General features: G+C 34.0%; 1 protein-coding gene across 1 annotated transcript in view; it reads left to right on the forward strand.

Moving 5' to 3' along the window:
• Positions 1–16,503, forward strand: part of LOC145683510 (uncharacterized) — a 29,233-nt gene extending 12,730 nt beyond the window's left edge. The window contains exons 3-5 of the mRNA XM_081754852.1: positions 8,496–8,576; positions 10,543–10,679; positions 16,270–16,503. Coding sequence (XP_081610978.1) covers positions 8,496–8,576; positions 10,543–10,679; positions 16,270–16,296 — 245 coding nt within the window. The 3' untranslated portion in view covers positions 16,297–16,503. The remainder of the gene's footprint in view (positions 1–8,495; positions 8,577–10,542; positions 10,680–16,269) is intronic.
• The last annotated feature ends 9,025 nt before the right edge of the window (positions 16,504–25,528 follow it).

The raw sequence follows: 25,528 nt of genomic DNA on the forward strand, positions 1-25,528 counted from the left end.
GAAATCAATTAGTGTAAAGGTGCACTAATGTGCACTAATATCTCAAGTACAAATCTTCTAAAAGTTAAAGTAAATATAAGTGACCGATTAACCAGGAGCAATTCATAAGTAAAGGAGTTCGATGTAATCCATCATATATCTTCTGATTACAATAGATTTCTTAAGTTGAGAAAAAGAGCATACAATACTAAGACCCCGTTGCCTTCAATTTCTTTAAACCTTTTTATTTTTTTCCAGGAACGGGATTTCTATCCTAAGCTCAAGCATTCTATGTTACAGTTAGTTGTATGTGTGTGGGTCGCTGTTAGAAATATGAAGAGTCCAGGGGGAAAGCGAGGGGATGTCCATTTTTACTTAATTTTCAGGAAACGATTTTTTTAATTTCAAAACATTTTATTTCCCAAACTAATCGTGGAAAATGGTTCAAATTTAGTTTACTAGCTCGTTACTATATTGGAAACTAGCTCGCAAAATCTTATGCTCAACGTATATTATTGTAAGTAAAATAATACAAAAAAACTGACATAAGGTTGGTTTGTGTTGGTAAAAAATTGGCCTATTGCAGTCGAAACAACGGAAAAATAAGAGTCGATTGTTTCTTAAAATTATAAACAATATTACTAAAAATAGATTGTTTTTTTTTCTTTCTTTTTTTCTCCTTTACACCTCTAATTACTTCTTTGGAAGTTCATTATATAAGGTTTGGGCATCTGGGCTGCAGAAGACCTTTAAAGCTTACAGATTCTGCCACTTTTCTTACGAGATAGGCAACTTCCCTTTAAAAACGAGGGAAAGATCTTGTAAATCACATCAATAACTATTGTGTTGATCATAGCATCCTATTCAAACTGTTCTCAACCGACTAAACCTAGTACTTTATCGTACAACGAAAAGTTTGAAAATGTACATTTTTCCCGCGAATCAGCATCAAGTATGGGAGAGTAGGGTAAGGAGAACAAGTAGGGCACAAGGTTCGTGTCGTCGTCGTAGTCAACATCGTATCAACGACTATCTGACATTGCTTGCGGAAAAGTGCAGTTGCTTAAGCAAGTTTGACGACATTAGAATGTTAAAAATCAGGTTATGGGGCAAGAGTGATATTGTTTTACTAATTTAGTTTATAATAATTCATTGAATATACCTGTATTGCACACATGTCCGTGACAGAACAGGATGGCATGAAAATCTAAGTTTTGTTCAAAAGTGGACGTCCCCCTTTTTTCCACTGTAAGTGATGAAGATACCCCTTTCTTACATTTTAGAAGGATTTTTTAAACGGCTACAGCAGGCTAACCGTAGACCTATCCTCCATTTTTTATATATTGAATCAAACTACTCAGTGTTCTCTATAAGATGGAATGACAATCTAAATTTTGCTTAAAAGTGAGCATCCCCCTTTTCCCTTGGACTCTTCATATGTGAATCATTTTTAAAAGCAAGTGTGTTAATGTTAGGATTAGTGCGTATCAGTGTGAACTGAAGGAGGGCAACAATGAATATATTTAGTTGGTTAACAGCATATATTTAAATATCTAGTACATAAACAAGTTATCTCCTCCATCAGAATGAGTATTCTGATACGTATTGAAATTTACACTCAAGTGTATTATTTTACTGAACCCAGTGTGGAGTATCGACAAATATATATGTCTCATCTTTAAGAGGCTTCATCCCGGCGAAATTAAAATACCGCTAATTTTACAGTAATTATGTGTTATCTTCAAATAGATAAAAGATAATCGAATAGTGGAACAAGAGCTCGCTAAACAATATTATTTTACAAGAGATACTGTTGTCACGACTCACTTATCTGCTTTCGATTCCCAACCCTTTAGAAAATCAGCATTTATTTTAGCGTTTCTAAATGGTTGCAAACGGAAAGCTACTAGGTGACTCGTAACAACGGTACATCATGCAAAATAATATTGTCTAGGGCGCTCTTGTTCCACATTTCGATTATCTTTTATCTATTTGAAGATATCACATAATTACTGTAAAAGTAATGGTATTTTAATTTTGCCGTGATTAGACATCTTAAACAATATTATAATGAACAAAAATTAAAGGTGTTAACAAAATATCAAACTATATTTAATTAATTCAGGGATGCAAATAATCACTCGCCCGGGGCGAGCGGTTCATCGGTTCGGGCGAGTTTTTAATATCACTATTGAAATACTGAAGGTAAAGTAAATGAATTCTATTGTTGGATGTGGGCTACTAGCTTCTTTCTTGAGCTAGTAAAATGTTGTTGCTTATTTGCATCCCTGAATTAATCACTCTGTATCACTGTGTATTCTTTATGTCATTATGCTAATATTGTAGTGAAAAGATTGATGGAAATGTACTTCTGTATCTGATTCATCGCAGTATGTGCAACGGTCGCCGTACACCATCTACTTTTATTTTACCAATGGAAAAATCTAGATTTTCTCGAAAACTTTGAATGACAATTTATACTCTCTAATATATTTTTTTCAGGTAATTAATTTCTATTAATTAGTATATGCATCATCTTTGGGTATTGTTCCCCCGTCATATATTATCAATAGTTAGAATTGCGTTATTACTTTATATCAATTGAGGAGTTTAATGCAATAAGGATGTAAGTCTGAAACATGCAGTTGGAGAAAAACGATGTTGAAAATTTAATTAGTGTTTCTTCTTACATGAAACAATGTAATATGCAGCATTTTATTCCGATCTTGAATTGAAATGTTACCAGGAGGCTAAACAAGCATGGCAAAAACCACAAATGCGTTTGATGCAAAAAGGGCGTAAAATCGCTTACGCCCTTATTACATCAAACTTCTAAATCACAGAGAAAAGAAACATGAATTTCTCTGTTCTCCATTTTTATTTTGATGTAGGTTATTCCGTTAGATTCGTAATAGATTTTCCTTGTTGTAAAATTACATCATTATATACTTGAAATAATACAGGGTGTTTCAAACCAATACCGACAACGTTTGGGAGGTGATTCCTGACACCAAGATGAGACGAAAAGTATAGACCAACCTGGGTGCACAAATGCTTCCTTTCAGAGTTATGCTCTGCCGAAAACGTGAAAAATTAACTTTAAAGGTCTATAGTTCCAAAACTATGGGCTCAACCGTAGTCGAATCAAGACTTTACTAAGAAACTAATATGGTAGATGGTGAGACAAATGTGAAAAGAGGTGCACACTATGGCATTATTTTCAAAGTACAACTTTTTAAAGTTTAAAAAAAATGTCTTGTTCCTGGTCTCCCACAGGGTCAAAAGTTGGGCCCAACTCAAAGGTTTCAAATGACAAGGGAGATCAAATAGCACATCGTTTGAAAGTTGTTAAATGAAAGAAGATGGAACAAATCTCGACTTTCTATGATAGCCCCGTGCAATATAACAGAGGGTCAAAATGTAAACTCAAACTTAATTGGAAAGTCTGTGGTCATCTTGAATCCAGGATGGCAGCTTAAAATCTATGTCGAAAGTATAGGCACTAGGTACTCCAAACTGCTGAAGCTAGGAAAACCATATGCAGATGTTGATCAGTGTGTGTAGGTAACGAAAAGATACGAAATGTTCAAAAACGCGATATGTCGTGTTCAAAATGCCGCAATATGTATCGCACGCATATCCAGCTGAAATCACTGGAGCTGGTGAAACGAAATTTGGTATTTACGTTTATTGTCAATAGTACACTTCCACATAAGTCAAAGACGTATCATCTGTAATCCAATATGGCTGCCATTGTTAGAAAGGAGTTTTTATATAAGTGCTGACAATTGTGTTGCATCTGACAACTACAGATGACAATTATGTTGCATCTTCATTCATTCTACCCGTTGAAATAAAGAGATGTACGAGTGACCCGACCTCAGTACAGAAGTTGTTGCTACCAGGCGGCAGCGGTAACCGCCGCAGCAGACGATTGAAGCACCATAGAACGAAGACTGCTATTTCTTATTTATTTACCATTTCGATTATTTCTTAATTTTTTGTTATTCTCACTTTCATTTTTTATCCTGTTTGTATCATACATAAATTAGACCGTTGATGTGAACTTATTTTCTTTCATTTCACAACAGCTTTCAAACGATGCGCCACTTAATGACCTTGACCTAGAAATATTTGAGTTGGACCCCACCTGGGACCCTAGCACAAGACGTTTTTATTTTAAATTTTTGTTTTTTGAAAATAATGCCGCACTTGCTTTTCTGTTTTAACATTTGTCTCAATGTTTCCTATTTATAGGCGTGGCAGTGAACTTTTCAATCAAGTTCTTTTTTTTTTCATTTTGACCCGCTGCTCTTTTGCATAGGGTTGTCGTCGAGAGTTGAGACTTGCTCGTTCGTCTTTCATTTAACAACAGTTTTCAAACGATGCCCTCTACTACTTAAGCCCCCTTGCCGTTTGTAACTTTTGAGGTGGGCCCTGTCTAGGACCCAGCGGGGAAATCTGGGATAAAATTTCTAACCCCAAAATGTGTGGCTTTGAAAATTAAGGGATACCTGTTCGTCGAGTTTTCCATCTGTCCAACCGTTTCCGAACAAATGACCCGATTTAATCTATTTTGGCAGCAAATTGCTTTTACATTACAAAATATGTTCCAACTCACGATATCCGACCAGTGGCAAGTATAACTTTGACATTCCTCTAGTTATATCAAATGCAAACACAATTATCTTGTTCAGATCTCAGCGGAGCCTCAGTTCGTGGCCTTCACTTGTTAGACTTGATGACGTAGTTTCTCGTTTTGGAGTGTACGCCATTCCCCATTCCCGTTCTTCTTGTTTAAGAATAGTTACCTCATAATTATATTCTCAAATACTTTCAGTGTGTGTTGTTTTCTCAGTATAAGCAACTATCTTTTGCAATCATACAGTAAAGCAGGCATGAATATCGTTTTATGTGAATAAAAACCAAACTCTCACAACTACACTTAATTTTCGAAACATTTCGAAAATATTAATTTAAGTATGGAATAAGAATACGATTTAGAACTATTCGGGTTAAAAGGCTCAGCAAGAAGATCATTAAAAGGCTGCAGCTGAAACAGACATAAAACATTTTGGGGATACGGTTGCACTCAGTAAAACGGTTACCTCTGTTTCCCTGCTTCTGTTCCATGAAATACAAGTTTGAAATGACGTCGTATCTCTTACTTGAGAATTTTCTTATTTTCTCCCGCATTATCACCCCAATTATTTAATCTTATTTACTTGTGTTAATCGTCGTTTCCTTTATATATATTGGGCAAAACCGGGTTTGTTAAATAAGAAGTTTTGTTTTCATTTTAATCTTAAAGGATGATAAAAGGAAAAAAAGGGTTCCAAATGCTATTGTAACAAATGACAGAGTTTAGATGATTCTCTGGAGCGAAACGAAAACAATACAATACAAAATCTGAAATTTTTTACCTTAAAACATCAGATGTCCCAGAATCCTTTCCCTGATTTCAAATATCCATAAGACGTAAAATAAGACTTATAGACAATTACTTTTTATCTTGAATTGCATGCAACATATTCAAGTTTTGTGTACATATTTACTGTTATTATGTTTCTTACAGGGCTCAGTAACTTAGCAACACCAACCTCCGACATAATTTGTAGAAACATGCACTGAGAAAGAAACTATATGTGGTGTACATAAAATCGTATGTTACATTTGTAAACCCTGTAGTTTTTTTTTTTACTTAACGTACAGCAAACGTATAATTGAAAACGCGTGTTTTATAATAGTTTGTGTATAAGTATTCCATCTGTACGTACTTTCCGTATGACACAAATACGCGGTCAGAATCTCATACAAATGGATGTATATAACATGTAACCGACGAAGGTAACGTATATATATGTATGTAATATAAGGAAAACTGTTAGACACCAAAGATCCTGCAACAGCATGATGTAACATCTAAGGGCAGTCGTACAGATAACGTATGCTCCGTACTAATTTCTGTAGTAAGCAAGAGGATTCCGTATACTTGTACAATATACCGCTGTCCGGAGGAAGGATTTTTCTCAGTGTGTACTCAGACCAGCAGAAAGTTCAATGTGTCCTCTGGTATAACGAGACAATTCCAAACGACATAGCATAGACAGCCAGTAATTATTAAAAGCTTCTAGAAAACAGGCATTGTACAATAGTCAGGACTGAATCTAGTGGGGAGACAATTCAAGCACTCAGACGCGCCGTCTTGAAAATTCCAAGAAATCGTTCCGCAAAGTCTCACGTGAGTTGCAGATTTCAAAGACATCTGTGCACCTCATCCTTAATAAACATCTTTTCCCGTCCGCACAAAGTTCAAATAGTGCAGTTCTTACAATCAACGGATTACAGTACTCGTTAAGTCTTTGCTGTTGCCTTCATGTCTGAGATTGAGGAAGATGTTGACTATCTGAATTGCGTCATTTTCTCAAATCGACAACATTTTATTTGAACGGTGTTATCGACCGACACATTGTTAGGATCTGGGAGACCGACAATTCCTACACTGTTTTAGAGAACATCACAGATAGCTCTACACTGAAAGTGTGGTGCGGTCTTATGAACAATAAAATCATAGGATCTTTTTTTCCTCAGTGAGAAGACGATCACAACCAATACTTATCATAATGATCTGGAGTTATTTGTTGTGCCACAGGTTGAGGACATTCCCGACTTAATTTTTCAACAAGATGGTGCGCTGCCTCATTACGGTTTAGGTGTCCGTGCCTATTGGATACAACATTTCCGGAAAGAATGTTAGAGCGTGATTGTCCCATAAAATGACCTTCGCGATCACCGGACATAACACCACTGGATTTCTTCATTTGAAATTATCCAAGGACCAAGTTTATCAAACACCAGTGAACGACATTACGCAGCATTACGGTGCAGAATTACTGAAGTCATAACATCCATACCTTACGTAATGTTAAACAACACATGAGGGATTTTAATATCGTCTGGATATTCTTTGTGCAACTAAAGGATCACACACAAAAATCAATTAATTTTGTACACAAAAACTTAGATATGTAATATGCAATTAAAGATAAAAAGTATTTTTCTATGTGTCATATTTTACGCCTTATGAATGTTTGTTATCACAAAAAGAATTATGGGACACACTGCATACTGCATCATGTTTGACATATTGATTACATGTACACTCATGTCCAAAATGATTATCACATATCTATAACTGTCGTCTCGTTAGAATATAATTTGATAATGATTTTGCAGAGTATTTTTAATACTGATACTATGTGTATAATCGAGAAATGTATATTTGTGGTAAATTTCATAGAAAAAGAATTATAACTAACTAACTCTATGGCCTATGGAACCCGGAGGTTCAATGCCGCGTTCACAAAAGCTCTCCACTGACTTCTATCCTTAGCTAACTGCATCCAGTTTCTACTCTGTATTCCAATCCCTGCGAGATCCATCGTAATATGGTCCTCACATCTGCGCCTAGGTCTTCCTAATGGTCGTTTTCCGATTGGTCTTCCAGTCAAGACTTTAAAAGCGTTTCTACTTTCTTCCATTCTAGCTACATGACCCGCCCATCTAAGCCTCCTAGACTTGACGACCCTAACAATGTTGGGTAAACCATATAAATTATGTAGTTCCTTGTTATGAAGTTTCCGCCATTCCCCATTCTCGTTCCTCTTGGGTCCGAATATTCGTCTCAGGATCTTGTTCTCAAATAACTTCAGTCTATGTTCTTCCCTCAGAGTAAGTGGCCATGTTTCGCAACCATACAGAACAACAGGCATGATTATCGTTTTGTATATTTTAAGTTTCAAATTCCTCGACAGAATTAGTGACGACAAGAGATTTTGAACCGAATAGTAACACGAATTCCCTGCTTTTAGTCGACATTTAATTTCTCCGTGAATATGATTTTCCTCTGTTAATATTGATCCTAGTTATTTGAAAGTATCAACTTTATCAAAAGTATTATTTAATATTTTAACGCATCCATAATTTGCTGTATTCCGGTCCCGACGCACTTCCATGTATTTAGTTTTTTCTGCATTTACTTCTAAACCCATGTCCCTGCAAGCGTTTAATAAGATCACTGCATTTCTTTCTATTGTTCTCCTATCATCTCCTATTAAATTTACATCATCATAGGAAAAGAATTATAAATACGAAAATTAGAATGAGTAAAACAAAATGTTGCTAAATGTACAAGAAAGTTTTATTTTCGTTTTATTGTTCTTATTTACTGCTCTTTTGACATGAAATTTGCCACACACATGTCTTTGACGATTATACACATATTAACATTATAAAAAATACGGGGTGAATTCGTTATCAAATTATATTCCTACAACAACATATTTATAGACATGCGACAATAATTTTGTACATGAGTGTATATTAACTATTCTTGTACACTAAAAACAAGAGCAAGTTCTAATTTGAAAACCCTGAATGCATGCTATAGAAAAAATCTCTAATAGTTTCGTTATAATTTTAAATGAAATAAGTATACCATGTGATTTCAATTTCAGACGGAAATGTCAAACCATGTGAACCCTGTGAAGAAAGTAATTTTAACTGTACTTATGAAACAGAATGTATGATGTCTGATGGTAAGTGCATGGCTATAAAGTAGGAATACTTACTATATACTACATGTAAGATTTTGAATATAACAGTTTGAACCTTTATAACTGACTTCGAACATGCAGCATTAGTGATAGAGTCTTACTACAGATTACCAATATTTCTAATATTTTAATGAAAAATCCTCTGAATTTTAGAAGTTCTTAGCTTGAAAAAAAATTCAGAATGTTCTTGTCTAAAGGTCCTGTGTAATTTAAGTATTTTAACGGTAAGGAAGATACTAAGAATTTCAGATATACTATACTTAGTTGCAATTTCATCCTGGTGGCAAAATTCAGTAGCATTTTCTTACAATTATCATTTATAGCTAAAATTCTCTCTAAAAATTTACAATTCTAAGCTTTGTATAATTTTGCCGTAATAATATACCTTAAAATAACGAACTGCTATTTCATCATTCCTATAATAGAAACAAAATTCAAGTTCAAAAGTGGCAAAATTACAACATTACATATACTGCTAACATTTAATATTAATGTTATTTTTCCCCTTGATTTTCCTTTTAACACTTCCTGGAATCAAAACACTGTTCTCTGGATTGTAACATATACCGTAACTTATTTATAACTGTTTAAGTCTCTTCTAGACGATACCACTTATTTTGACGTTTTGCAACCTCTCCGATAAAAACATTTCAATACTGATGTTGTCAAGCGATGATAGTTCAATCGCTTATTAGCAGTAGTTATACGATGCTAGCTCCCTAGAGCGCTCTTTACTCTTTCTTGTGATATGTTGTAATTTCCGTTGTTATAATGTTTCTTTTCTTTTCTTTCTATTTATGCTTTGTTATGCATACATTTGCCATATTGTTATTGTGTGTTCTGGAATGTTCGGCTCTATTTTGTTGGCTTTCATCTCTTTTCTTAGTATTATATTCTATATTTCTTACGTTTTTCTCGTTACTTCAATTATACTTATAATTTTGTGAGTTTTATGTGTAAAATAGTCCTTGTCTGTATATTATTATTGAACAAATAGTGAGCAAATAGTTTGTATTGTCTTTAACAATTCAAATAGAAAGTAGATGTCTGTGCGTATTACAAGTTCATAGTAATGACGCTCGAATCGTTCTTGTTTGTTCAACTGTTTTCTTGTTTGATAAGTTATGCTAATTGCCGCATCGTATTGGCTTCTCGTTAAACACAGTGAGGATAGGATCCAAAATCAACTTCCATGGAGATGAAAGATTCTTAAGGTTTGCTCTCTTACACTGGAGTTTTACAGTACTGGTGGCTTTGCTGCTCAAAAAGAACGATCTGTCGCCCCACTCGATCCAATATAACTTCTAATTTTACTTATAAATGGTATATAGTCTCCTTTTTAGACTTTAGTCTCTTTCTTTATCTTCCCTTTACCTTATCTCTGGAGATGAATTTTTCAGCCAATAGAATACAGAGTCGATTTTCAAAATTAATAATATTTGCACTGTCACTGATGAGTATTATTGTGGTTACCTCAACGTATAAGACAAGAAATCAGAAACTAGAAATCGGAATCCAGCCCTACTCCATACTTCTTTAGTATAAATCACAACGCTACCATAAATTTTAATGTAGCACATTCTTATACGTAAAGAGTGGTCACACTTTGCCAGGTGATGAGTAGTAGTGCTCTTTTCATCGTAAGGCTACATTATTATCTGTAAGGAATGCTACTGTGACTGTAAATTAGAGTGTAATAAGACTTATTCAAAGTAATATTTCTTACACCTCTGCTTATCTAAATATACAATATTTCGATGCTCTTTGCCATATTATTTTGGGTACCAGGTCATCGTATATAACTGCAGAAGGTAATAAACAAAACTTTAGGATAAATCTATAACATTTCAAGAACTAATAAACATATTTGTTCTCTCGTTTCTAAATGTTACAAAGAAAAACAAGAAACATAAAAAGGCATATTCTTACATTAAGATTTCTTTTTCAGAATTGCAAGATTACTTTAGCTTATGTGAAAATGTTGGTCCTAATTCGTGTATAGGACGGGGGAAGACATGTCGAATAGTAAAGAAAGGCTATGAAACGCAAGATGATGACCATATTTTTTATGAAGAACGCTGTGTAGTAAGTATAGTATTCAGTAATTGGTTACGTTAGATGTGAAATGAACAGCTTTTGGTTACGTTAGATGTGAAATGAACAGCTTTTGGTTACGTTAGATGTGAAATGAACAGGTTTTGGTTACGTTAGATTTGAAATGAACAGTGTTTGGTTACGTTAAATGTAAAATGAACAGTTTTTTGTTACGCTACATGTGAAATTAACAGTTTTCGAACAATAATAGTCATTAAATGGATTTTACAACTAATTACAAATTTGATAGGTGTTAGTTAGTAGTTCTTACGAAAGTTGTAATAGTAGACGAATTTTCACAATTCTTCTATATCACTATTTCCCAAACTTGGATCTTCAGGTCGTAACTGGTTCTCATGTCCTATTATTGCTGTACTTCTACATTTATTATTAGTCAAGAAAGACAAACAAATAAAATTGAAGTGAATTCTGTATCACGCTATAGTTGAGAATCTAAATTACACATTTTTATATGCTCGATAAATAAACAAATTAATTACGTAAGGATACATATTACAAAAATTCTAATTCAACATACGAATGAGTTATTACATGATATTCTTGAAGATTATATGTGATTTTTCAAGCGAACAAAAGCACAGTGGCTCGTAGAACATTTTGAATAAACAAGTATTCCCTATTTGAAAGAATTTTGAGACGTGCTGTACAATATCATGGACAAATAAATGAAGGAACGAAATATCGAAAGGAGAGACATATAGATACTTATCAATTTAATGGAAACATATCTTAGAAAGTTAAACTTACCAGGTTAATGTGGCAGTTAGACTATCTTTCGCCATCTGATCAACTTTTAAGTGACGGAGAATTGACTCATAGAAGTCGTGAACAGTAGCTATTTGAATATTACACTGTTGAGCGTGCATTACGTTATGCAATTTTGTGATTGAAGATAAAGGAGAAAGTCTGTGCCAAATCCGTATCTTCAAAAGGCGATCAACTAAAGTCTGGTTCAATGGATCGGGTTCTGAAATTGGACGAGCAAGGGAGGTTTCCATATTAACCTTGATTTTCCTGAAACTACGTCGCAACAGCTCCAGCAGCATTATCCGGAGACATTGCGGAATGTACGCTTCTTCGGGTGTCTACTATATTTAAACATAGCCGTGATAAAATGAACAACGACTCATTTAATTATATCGTACGTTTCCAGTAATCAGCAATCCATGTGGCTTTTTCGCAGCATTATTTACGTAGTGCTACAAACGTTATGCTACATTATCAGAAATTTCACCTGTGCGACACAACCTCGCGTGTTCATGTTACATTATTCGTATTGGACTGTTATTGTTGGCATACGCTGTGAGAGATACTGCTTAAGTTTTCTCCGTCAGTTGCACCGCACTAGTACGACTGTCCTTAACCACAATTCGTTTTAATGTTCGGAAGTGTCTCTAGCTGAGGATTGATTTCCACTCACTGTTACTCCTTTGTAAGAGGCTCTTTCCGTGAGTGTTCACCTTGAACACTGTCTTAGGACGACACGCCTAACATAGACACGCAATGTTATTGCTCTAAACGACCAACAGCCAGTAATTATGGTAACTCTCTTTTGAAATCGGAGAGTTCATCCATTTGATGTTACAACCGTCTCCTCAATTCACTACACATTGCCATTCTATTTTTCCTCACATTGGATGTAGTTTCCCTAGAAAAATACCATAAACAGCTCGGTAATGGGCCTCGACTAACTGTTGCGAACTTAGACATCTGAAGTCATTCTATTTCCAATTTCCTTTTATTAAACTGACAAGTTTCTGTAAGTCAAGCAATACATCTCATCGAACCATACAAAACAACACACTTGAGGGTAGATCCTCATACCCATTTTGACAAGAAAGTTGAAATAATTTTTGTTAATACAAAAAATTCAGTGGTATACGAGACCCTTAGACCTATTACAGTGAAAGCAATACTAAACAAATTATATGATTATAACACCATAATAGGAAGACAGTACACACCATAGTTAATTTTGTGTAGCAAAAACACAGTATAATTAACTTTTAAACTTGAATGTTTGTCATAATGATTACTATTTTATTCTAAAAAAACGATTTTTTTACGACTTAATTTATTCTTTCGCTGTTGGAGAGGAATCTCTTCTCCCACAAATCCCATCAGATCTTAATAGAAAAAAAATGTTAGGACTCTAACATCTAAAACCTGTAAGTGGCATTAGGTTGCAAAAATTTGCTTTCGATCGCTTCGGTGTATTCAACAAAATTTTATCACATTATTTCTTCTGTTTATGCTAACTTTCGAGAACTTTAGAACACACGTTTCCTTGGGCATGACGTTTTAGTGTGATATTAGTTAAGCACTAAAATAGTTAATATTCTTCCATATCTGCTACTGTGGAATGCATTTAAAATAGATGACCAGCACCGATATTTCTAGATATAATTGGGGACACCAGCAACTAGTTTATCTATGTGTGTGTACACGTGTGTAAAGTCATATGCATATACGTATAGGTGATATGCAGAGCCAATAAATAATATTGGAATGTTGCATGGTCCATTTCAACATTTACACACACAGGGTTCTGAAATAATGGTCATAACAAAGGCAATAACAACTTTTTAGAAGACCTCAAAAGAAACATAAATGTCTATTGAGCGTAGAGAGCAAAATTCATATTTGCAGAGTTTAAAGATGCAGAAAACAACGGAAAGTTAATTTTACTTTCCATAGCTCGAGAATTATTGTACCTATCGTAATCGGATCAAGGTTTCACAAATGAATTAATATACACTCTAGCTAAATATCCACGTTTCAACATCCTCAGGTAAAGACGGAAATAATTCTATAGAGAAAGTTTAGGTACAAAGGGACACTTTTAAGTACTACGTCCCTCGTTAAGGGGCACTTAATCGTTTTTAGGCATATATGAGAATTTGTTGGAAGATAACACTTAAAAGTTACTTCGTTTCTCTATTAGTAATCAAAACTGGGTAATATTACTTTCCACTTTCATACAGAGCCAATATTATAATCAAGATTTATGCAACCGCAAACAACACATTTTCTCTTCAAAGAAAAGTTTTTAGTAACAAGTGGAATCTAACTTTATTCTTAAAATATTGCTTCTTGACTTTCTTGAAGACCAAATTTTATAATTGGGAGAGTGGGTGCAACAGTGGTCTAACCCACATTTTTTAAAAATGGAGAAAAATCAAGCTTAATCACACGTGGCTTTTTGTACAATGTATGTATATTCAATCACTTGTGCTTGCTTTTGTTATATTGCACCCAAACCTACACGTGTTTAAATTGAACTTGATTTTTCTCCATTTTTAAAAATGTGGGTTAGACCACTGTTGCGCTCTCCCCCTCAATTACTTTTTCTTATTCAGAAGTAGACAATCAAGACACACATTGCGTTAAACAGTTGGACTATCATTTCTGTTCGAAAAGACAAATGATTGCCTTTGTTGAATACCATTCTGTAATTGTAGTTTAACTGTTTATTAGAAAATATGCATGTAGGAAAAATAAGCCTGGTCGATGATCTTCATAAATAGTTAGCATAATTTCTTTCGGCGCGGGAGACACAGGTTTGATCCCAGGTGAGAGATCCGTGGTTCAAATCCACATTGAGCTGTTAGACCACATCTCATATAGCCTTTTTTTTATAAAGTGGAACCCCAAACTTGAATTCTATTAATCAGTGATCATTAATCTAGCAGAAAATTGAACTTGAGTCTGGAATTTAGCGCCAGTTACTCCATCCCCGTCGTGTTCACACTATCAATTTTCCAACGTTGTTCCATACGTTTTAGTTTCCTGCAGCACGTGTACTTCTCTGACATTTTGTTTAATCGTCAATGAAGATAAAACTACTAATTATTCCTATTCATTTTTAAAGTTTGAACAAAATTTAAATGAATAAAGCAAAGAATTATCTTTTCATTCAAATATTTTTCCTTTCATGTCCTTTTTCATTCAATCTGTACGCACGAAGAATAATACAGATTACAAATGCAGTAAGAGAAATGAAATGAAATGAAATTTTTGAGATTTACGTCCCAGGGTTATGAAGGTTAGGGTAATGAAGACGGTGGTTATGAGAAATTAATGAAATGGTGGAATGAAGAAAGGGGGAGGAAACTGGAAAACCCCGAGGAAACCCACGCACACGATGTTTGTCCACCACAAAGTTCATTTGGCGGGAGCAGGGTTTGAAACCGGGACACCATACACCAGATATGAACACTCTACCACTGAGCCATCGCAACCCCAATCCAGTAAGTGAGAATTGTATTCGTAAATCGTTCTACAAATTGTAGTCTCTAGCAAAACTGAGCATACCGATTTTCCGTGGCCATTTATCAATACAATATAAACGAATTATAATATTGGATCTTATAGTTATCAGCACTTTAAAAAGTTTTACATTATATTATAGAACCTAACTAAATTGCTCGACTCTTTTCGATTTTATTAACTTAAAAGAAACTTGTGTTGATCTAGGTTTGCTTGTGACTAAATAATGAACAATTACTACACATTTACGTTGTAATCCGAAGTTACGTCTTCTGAAGTTGTAGCGAAGATCCGCAGAAGGCAATCGCATATTTAACATGAGAAAATTATATTGCATAGTACAGATACAAAATTGACTCTAGAGACTACATTTCATTTTGATTTCGTATTCTGAACTAATTTTCTGATTAGGATTTTATATATTCTTGTCATGAAAATTTATTTAGATGCATACCTTAAAATGTTATTGTGTTCAAAAAAATTAGAAACTTCACGATTTATGGTTGTAAAAACAAATCATTGTATCTGTTTTCAGCTTTAATTACTTGCAGAAAACAATTAAATATGCTTTTGGCAAACTTTTTTTAATGTTTTTCAGTTATAATAATGAAGTGTAGAAGAAAAGAGTTTACTACTACTTTCTATATTTCAGAGTATTTCGTTAAGATATAGAAGGTAGAATGTAAATTCTACAAGTAAACATAGTCCTGAAAGAATTTTCTATGCATTTTCTCATTTGACAGAATTTTATTGCTGTCGTTTATATGAAGAATTTGGATTACCTTTTTAGTATTAGAGAAACATGAATTCAACAAATCCCCAAATAATGTTATTATCTAAATTTACTAATGTGTATACAAAGAGCTACACAATCAAAAGCATGTTAGGATCCCTATATGTTTGTATATGACTTTTTTTTATCAATGGTTGCTTTGATATGTTCACATGTTCATATTGGAGTAATTCTGGATTTGTCTCTCTTAAAGCTATGCAAATAAAACGTGTAGCAACTACCACAGTGGTCATTCTAGGCTTAGAAAATCCGAAATAGAAGGAGTCTTGTAGCTTTTCCACAGCGCCACCAATTCTAAATGTGTTGTATAAATGTACTTTAAGATGTTGTTCTAGTTAATTGTTGTTTTCAATTAAATAGTTTTAATAGGACTATCACTAATACCCATAATTACCCATATTACTTCTGCCCAGGATCAATCTTGTATTTGTTGCTTAGAACTAAGAGTATTCATCATTATTATATTTTTTAACCAATATCTTTATGTTTACTTTCCAGTCTTCTGATTCCAAACATCTGTTTTGAAGATCAGAAATCTGGAAATTCTTCTCTTTTCTCAGGAAATTGTTCTTAACTGAACCACTGGATTGGTAAAGTGAATGTGAAAAACTAATAGTAAAAATGGAGCATGGAATTAATGGCAAAATCATAAATACAAAAATGAATAACCAAAGAGCGAATCAAAACTCAAAAATGGCAAATAAAATGACAAAATAAAACAAACAAAACAAACGCATGTGCTATTTTTTTAAAATTCTAATAGCCTATAATTTATTTACTAATTAAATAAAAAAATATATCGACCATAAGCAGTAGAATGTTTCATTTTACAGATAGTAATTCCAATTTAAAATTTCTCGAAATTTGCAAATTTTGTATCCCGTTAAGTATGAAATTTAACAATCCATTCACTATTCTTCAGTAGTAACAATAAAACGAAATAATAAAGGCAAAAACATTATAACTTTTTATTCCTACGCAGTTCCGTTACAAGTTTGGGAAATATACTAACCACTAGAAATACTAAAAATGAAGTTGTTTTACACTAAGCTATCAGTTTTGTTTTTACTTAAGAGATCAACAACTTCTGAAGATGTTCAAACGGAATACTTTGTCTCCTATTAGGAAAAAATCGCTTCAGATATGAAAATGATTTTCCATATCTTACAGATATGAGTGAAAGATATTGAAAAACTAGTAATTTGGGAAGGATTCATGCCATTGACACCACCTACATCACCATCAACTTTCATAACACTAGCAGTATTCCTTAAAAAAAAAGTTAGCACTTACAACAGAATTACACTTTATCACCAGGTACAACATTCAGATAATTGGCAGTATCATTGAAGGTTTTAAGAGAGCTACATGAATTCTGTTTTTTTTTCTTTTCTTTAAGTTTGGTAATAGTATCTGACACCTAGTAAATGTTTTGCAATGTAAGCTAGCTCCCTTTCCAAGGAAAGTTTCTTAAGCAAACTCTGATCAATCTTAATTGAAGACGCACCATCCTTACTAGAAATACTAGCAATGATTCTTTCAATGGATTGGAAGTTCTTTCTATAATAGAGAATAGCTGTACTCAATGCATGCCATTTCGTTAAGATAGAATGTGGTGGGAGAGAAGGATTAGGGATTAGTTCACGAAAAACACTGGTTCGCAAGAGAGGTTTCATAAATATCTTTTTCCCACACACGACACTAGAGAATTAACGTCGAGAAAGTAAAAACATATTTCCCATGCAAATTTATTTAGTGCGTGTTCCAGACAGGTGATACTTGAGAATAGAAACTTAACAACTTTCGCTGCACTTTTTATGTATGCAACTCCATGAGTGACAGCATGAACCCTATTGTGTTCTATGCATTCCAATCAGAGAATACTCAGCGATATTGTTAAAGAGATGGGCAACTGTCGAACCACTTAGTGTTTACAGAACTTCCGATGCAACCAAATACGTTCTTGTGTGCCTTCTACCCCTTCCAAGTTTCTAATTGCAACATTAGCAATTGAACGGCATAAAGTATCGTTGGTTTTTGCATTTCATACATTCTTGTCACCAACATTAATACAGATATCGTCAATAGTTTTTTTTTCTACGCGTTTTCAACATAAGTCTTTCGGAAAGAAGATTCACTTTAAGCTCTTTGTTTTGTGCATTTCTTGAGATCATTTTTTAAAGGAAACATTTTCTCACATCAATGATGGAATGCCCACGATAATCAGAGCTTTACACAGTATAGTTGCGAAACTTTTACTAGACAAAGCAGGATGCATGAATGTTACAAGAAGATTCTGATATTTTTTCACAAACTGACTTCCGTGTTCTCACAGATTTGTAATTTGCAGTGTTTACATGATATGTGACAAATTAATTTCTGTCAACGAAAACCACAGCTTTACAAAATTAGCTAATCATTGTAGAACCATCTGTTGAAAATCCTCTACACTAAAATTCACTCATCGAATTCTCCACCATCTTTCTCCTTAAAAGGCCTACTTTTGTCATCTTGAAATACTGAAATGCACATCAACATTAGATATGTCATACACACCAGCGGCAAACAATAACTCCCAATTTCTGGCTATTTCTTTAAACTTTCTTCGTTATGTTTGTCATTCAAAATTCCAAGCACTGAAAAAGCACTAACATTTCCGTTCATTTATTACATTCCAATGAAAATAGAGTACAGATACTATCAGGCACTATGATCGCCTTGCAAGATAAGAAAGAGCCAAATCTTTTGTATCCTGTCATTAATTCGCGGATAAAGAGCAGGGTAATATTAAAAGGGAAATTGAGACAAATTGTTTCTAAATTGAGAAATTGCAATCTTCCTAAAAATCATGAAAATTCCAGTAAATGGCATTTTGCTATTAATTCCGGGCTTAGTTATAAATATCTAATAAAAAGTGTTCTTCCTCCATTCCACTCTTTTCGAAGAACCTTTGATTACTCAGATTCCTATGTACGATCTACGATTTCTGATAACTAAATGAATATTTATGTATTAAAGCAATTGTACAGAATACATAATTTACGTAAATAAAATATTTGCATACTAGCATGTAATGTATTATTTTTATATAAATTAATAATACTGGTTGAGACATAAATTTTATTGAAATTGTGGAACATCTTTACCTGCAACCGCATTTGTCATTCGGATTCTTAAAACAGTGTTAGGCTTACAGTGAGACCACACACAATTTCAGAAAGAAAATCTTATGCATGATGCATTGGCAAATATTTCTCACCTTCCAGATTGTCGTCAATGAAAAAGGTAATGAATAATGATGTTTCTTAAACCAAACAATGAGTTCCTGTATATACTGAGTATGATAATCTATTATTCAAGGCAAGTATTATCCTCTGCTTGTATCAATAACATCAAAGTGTATTGATATTCGAGAAGGTGATAGATACATTGTACTGACGTAAATAGTATGCTCATTTACAGAAACTAGCGTCTGCAGTTAAAAGAGGTATATGATATGTAAACAACAGATAGAAAAACACAATTTTTTTAAACAAAAAAAACCGCAACTTCACTTTTAATAAATGATCAAACTGTGTTTTATGTTACGACAACAGAAAGAGTGAAAGGGAGAAACTGAGAACAAAACGAACCCAAATTTAAACAATTTACAGGAAAGTTGCTAATTCTAAGGCATTGTATGTGTCAAGAATTTTTATGTAGTCAACTGATCATAAAAATCCTTATAGATGCATGGAAGTGTGTTTCTAAAGTCAATTGGGTCTCAAAATAGAATAATTATGTACTTCTGTGTATTGTAACAGATCCCTTCTTCTCTCAATATGTTCTCCATAATGCAAATACATATGTAATACTGGTAGTGCATGTTACAGTATTGAAAGTCGCAAGTTGTAATGCAGTGGATGCTTGTAAACTGTCTTTTCATTAGTAGTCCATTCAAATTAGTCACTTTTAGGACCAAACCCAAACATTTAAAATAACAAAACGAAACTTGCTGGGATATGTAGTACTAGTTACGTTGTACTTCTGGCAAAAAATCCTCTAGAATCCCATGACGGGTTTTGGAGATATGACATCATCAATATGGCTGCCGTCAAAATTCATGACAATAGGATCTAACGTAGTAGAAGCTATTGTAGAAGTCGCCGGAGCGCATAGCATATCTTTAGAACAACTCATCGATCTAAAATTGTCAAGAAAGGAGCGAAACATACCAGATACAAACAAGTTGCTAGAGTGGCTTCATTCCCACCACTCTTTCAAGAAAGCTTCAACTGAACTTGTGTCCCTCTCCGGAATTATTGGAGACAACTGCGTAAATTGCGATCGAGCTAACGAAATTGGACTTGCTTCTCTTAAGAATAATGTAAGTAAGCTCTTCAGCGAAGTTCTTTTCCGGCGGAAGAATATGATCAGGTCGTTGGCAACAGTAAACAAGGTTGTCGAAATAAACAACGAAGACATTGTAGTTAACTCAAATCAGCTTTTTCACTGAACGCTGTGCATTGTGGTAGTGAAGAAGATCTGGAAAACTTTTTGTCTTATGAATTGGCTGCACAACTACGATCACTGTTTGACAATATCTCGATGAGAAAAGGCAATTAATTATCTCTCCTTCAAATTTTTAAAACAATGTCTAGCAATTTTTCTATTCCAAGCAAGGCAAAGTATACAATTGACGGTGGTTCTTTGTTGCACACTATTATTTTGCAGCGCCCAGCAACTTACAGAAGTATCTGCACCCAATATCTGACATACAGTATGGAGCATTACGAAAGTTGCGAAATAGTGTTTGATGGCTATGAAGGAAGACGCAGCACAAAAGATGTGACCCACTCACAAAGAACAAAGTTACGTACATTTGTTGAGGTAAATGTCGAAGATGATGTTGAGATTTCTATGTCTCAAGAGGGTTTTCTCTCAAATCACATCAACAAAGCAAGGTTCATAAATATTTTAAAGCGCCATCTGACAGCCTTAGGATGCCATATGTATCAAGCAGTTACTGACGCAGATACACTTATTGTAGCAAAAACGTGGAAGTAGCTGTTACATGTCCATTGATACTTGTTGGAGGAGATACATATCTCCTTGTACTGTTAGTCGCACAAGTAACAGATCAAGTATTTATAATAATGCCCAGGAGGACTGGGAAAGAAGATCGCATATACAACATTCGACAGATACAGATCCAATTAGTTCCAGTGAAAGAGTATATGCTTTTCCTTCATGCATTCATTGGGTGTGAGTCTACTTCTTATCCTTTCAGAAAAAGAAAAAAAGATAACTTACAATCTACTTTCAACAGATAAGGAGCCTCGTGATCACATGGATGTCTTCAGTTCTTCTTCATCTTCACCAGGTGCGATTAGTGCTGTGGGTGAAAAATTCTCCCTAGCTATCTATATATGGAGCAAAGAAAGAAACGAACCTTGGTACAGCAAGATATCATATTTATTTGAAGACTGTTGCCAAGAAAATCAATGCGGACATCAATATTGCAGTGCTTCCTCCGACCTCAGGTGCAGCACATCGACATTCATTGCATGTTTATTTACAAGTGCAACAGTGGAAACACGTTGAACTACCTCCTACAGAATGGGGTTGGAAAGTACGAAACAACGAACTTATTCCAATTACAACACTTGAACCTACTGTTCCTGAAAGCCTTCTGAATCTAGTTATATGCAACTGTAAGATTTTATGTGAAAGAAATTGTGAGTGTAAAAGCAATGGACTGGACTGTTCATCCATGTGCGGTCAGTTTGCGGGTTATGGTTGTAGTAATAGACAGATGGCGATTGAAAGGATCACTAGACAAACATAATAAATTGAACACGTACTAATGAAAATGCATTGAGGTTAGCAATGAGTTAAGTTCTCCACCAGCACAACGAAAGCGTCCGAACTAAATGTGAAACAACAGGTGTTGTATATACTGTAATCTTTTATATATTTAGAGTATTATCTTGTCTACGCTAATTTATGTTATCATCATTTTTAAGTGCTTTTTATTGTTGAACACTGTTTCCATTCATTTTAGCTCTGCATATGGTTATATAAGTGTTGATATAAGGATTTTAATCTTAAATAGTATTTCGTACGTTATTCATAACGGTGGTTTAAATATTTAAGTAGTGCAAAACCTTGTTTCAACAATTTATTGAAATCCCAAATGATAGAATTCAAAATAGCTGTCATAGCAGGTTCATAATTTACCAATCCATTCTAAGCAGGTAGCTGGTAAAAGAAATCTATAATACCTCTGAACAAATTGTATTAGACTTTATGCTCATCCAGCACACGTTGCGGATCGCATGCTCCACAACATAAATTCATGTAGCTCCCTTACTTTTTGCAGTAGATCAATAAAACTGGTGTCAGTTTAACGCTAATTAAATGATCCACAACATTATGCAAAAACGTATTAGTAGTTTCTAGTCAGGGAGATATTTCCTTGCAAACTTTAAAACAAGTATTCAAAAAAGTGAATTTTTGCAGTTTATGTGAAAATATTCCAAAGGAAACCTTCGATTTAACTACTATAATTTAATGTACAAATTTTCCATTCAGGTCTCTTCAGTTAGTCACAAAATTGAACGTCTTGTCTTTGTTGCATGAAACGTTATACACATTCAAAGATTTCACCATGAATTTTGATGACGTCATAGTTCCAAAACTCTTCACGGGTTTCTAGGGATTTTTTTTTTTTTGCCACAAGTACATCATAACTAGTAGGCCCTACTACATATTCCAGCAAGTTTCGTTTTGTTATTTTAAATGTCTGGATTAAAACCTAAGAATAGATGTCACGCATCTGAAAAGTATACCCAAACCAGTAGTCCCCGCCGTTCAGCTGGCGATGTTCCAGGGTCACTTAGAAGAAAAGTGCCAAAAGAAATGATTTCCAATTATTGCAGTTTCACTTACCTTATTTGCAGTTGATGTTCTTGTCGACCATGATTGCATTACATGGGTTACTTACTAAAATGTTAAGTTGTAATGCTACTAATTCTCTTTAACACTATCTAAGCACCTTATTGTCTAGTTAGTAATATTTATACTATTAGTCTAATGTGTATACTATTAGCTATTTCTATCCTACCTAATAAATTACCTGAGGTAATTATCTACCAAACAACCAAACTTACAAACTAAGGGAAACAATAATATTATTTTACCTCAGTGATATGTACATCGATGTGTTCGGATGCAAGCTTCTAGTGAATATTTGAATTACTCGAATCAGACTCTAAAGAAGGAAAAAACCGTTGCGTAGTGATACAGTAAATCAGGCAGTCAAAGTAAAGTGTGTCGCGATATCTTGTGTCAGAACTGTGTCGTTGATAACAAAAGGTTGAAAACTACTGGGTTAAAACAATAAGTTATTATCACATTTCTACGTGTATCAGCGTTGCTATTTGGATCTTGTTGATTCTATCTAATATAGTTAATTAGAAAACTTTAAAAGATTGTTGTCTTCTAGGTACATAATAGTGAGTGGGTTTTTAAAGATCCGAAATTTGTACATTAATTCAGAAATATTGTTTGTTTTTTAGAATTTTTTTGAATTTAATTTTGTATAGAAAAAAATCATAAAAGTCATTATATCTACTCTTGATTTTCGAGCACCGAGATTCAAATAGGGGTAGGAGACGGAATCGTTCTCCAAAATAATAATAATAATAATAATAATGATAATAATAATAATAATCTATTACGTTTAATCTCTTAATTGGTAGATACTTAAGAATATTTCTCTAATTATATTTTAAGTAATATTATTTATTACTAAAGAACACACATTATAAGAGGAGCATAAACCAGTATCTTGTTAAAATATAGGAATACATAACAAACACACAACTAACAGAATGTTAAGGATACGAGAGCACCTACCAGACAAGATAAAACTGAAAACCATTAAGTAACATTCAAGCAGATTATGGTCTTCATTAAATTATATGCTTATGGCAACATCAAAAGCGTAATATACAAGTGAAACAAGTATAAAAATCTTTGTAATACGTTAACTTGTCAACATTCGCATTAATAGCCTAATCATAAAAGAACAAAACTCCATTGTGTTAATAAAACTGAATGCTCCATTCGCTTTGTTCCCAGGAAATTATTTGATAATGAGGCTCATCAGTAGGAGAAAAAATTCCATATGTAGTGTTCAATCAAACCGATTGTATGATAACAAGTTTCTGAGCAAATATCATTTTAAACAAATAGAAAGTTTGGAAAATAAAATCCCATTAAATCATCACGAAGTGAGAATGTTGTAGTAATGCAAGTTAATAATGCATCAAATATACTATTGTTTGGAGCGAAAGCACTATCATTAATGAAATATCACTATAGCGTTTGTGTTTGCAACTGTATACTTTCGATGCGCTGTTATGACTTTGAAAGATCGGTTATAGCTGCTACTAAGGATGTTTTTTTCAGTATTAAAATCAATTGAATGGCTTTAGCATCGTAAAATATAACTATACGCACAGTATTGATATTGCGAAGAACACCAAAGGAATTAGACAATCAGAACAACTATAATGGTTATAATTTACGGTTAGATGTGAAAACAGAGATGTTGTAACTTTTATAATCATATCCTTGCTCTAAGCCGATGCAATTATTCTGTAACCAGTTTCATGCAGATTGGTGTCATATTTGTTTTACGTTAGCAATGATTCTACTAAGTACATTTAAGCGTTTTAAGTAGTCTTATTACAAATGATATACATTTGGGCACACGTGAGTGTATGATTTAAGGCGATCAAATCAGAGCACCTCCTATGAATTTAGTAAGTTAGCTACCTTATAACGTTATAAACCACAGCCATTTGTCCAAAGAAAGAATAGATAAACATGATACGGTTGATATTCAAAGATCAATGCTCCTATTACTTATTCGAACTATCCACGGTGAGGTTTTTATTATCACCCAAAATAGTTCTTTCACCATTTTAGCGGCACTAGCTAACACTCAAGTGTGGTATGTAATAGGATATATCGCCTTCAGTGCGAGCAGTCCCGGGTTCGATTCTCGGTGGGGCCACTCGGTCAAAAAAGTGTACAACACTTTTTCAGGCCAGCCATCCTGAATATTTTCCTGAGCTTTTCTCTTTCACATCAGGCAAATGTCGGGGTGGGTAGTACCTAACTTACAAGTCTCAGGCCGCTTCCTTCCTTCCCCAATCCTGTTTTTCTTTCCTTTCCCCGGACAGTGTGCTCGCCGAGGGACATCATCCCTCAAAACGTGACGGGCTAAATGGCCTTAGATGCCGAAAGCCAAGAAATCTAAAATCCTAAATCCTAAAAATAGGATATAGGCCCTATACATTGTGCAAATAAGGTCAGATTCAATTATTTGATATAATTCTTCAAGAAGTACAAGGTAATAATTCGTCAGTCATTATAGTGTTTGTATTACAAAAAAGCAATGATTTATTAAAATCAACTTTCTGTTTATTAGAAAATAGATACAAACAGGGCCTTATCTACGGGGAGTGCACAGGTGCACGTGCACCCCCTTCGTTGTAAATTCACATTACCTAAAGTGAGAAGCCCTTAGCAGTGAGTTTTGCAAAAATCAATAGTTTCAGTCAATTTTCTGAAGGTTAAAAGAACTCATCGAGAGCAGATAATTAGCATTTTCAAGGCAACTCCTCATTCATACCACAGATGCCTAAAGGCATTTAAAAAACTCAAATTTAATTCAAATGTACTGGCTGTTATTTGGTGCACCCTC

Source organism: Thermobia domestica, chromosome 4, assembly GCF_964235325.1.
Source record: "Thermobia domestica chromosome 4, izTheDome1.hap1.1, whole genome shotgun sequence".
NCBI classification, from domain to species: Eukaryota; Metazoa; Arthropoda; class Insecta; order Zygentoma; family Lepismatidae; genus Thermobia; species Thermobia domestica.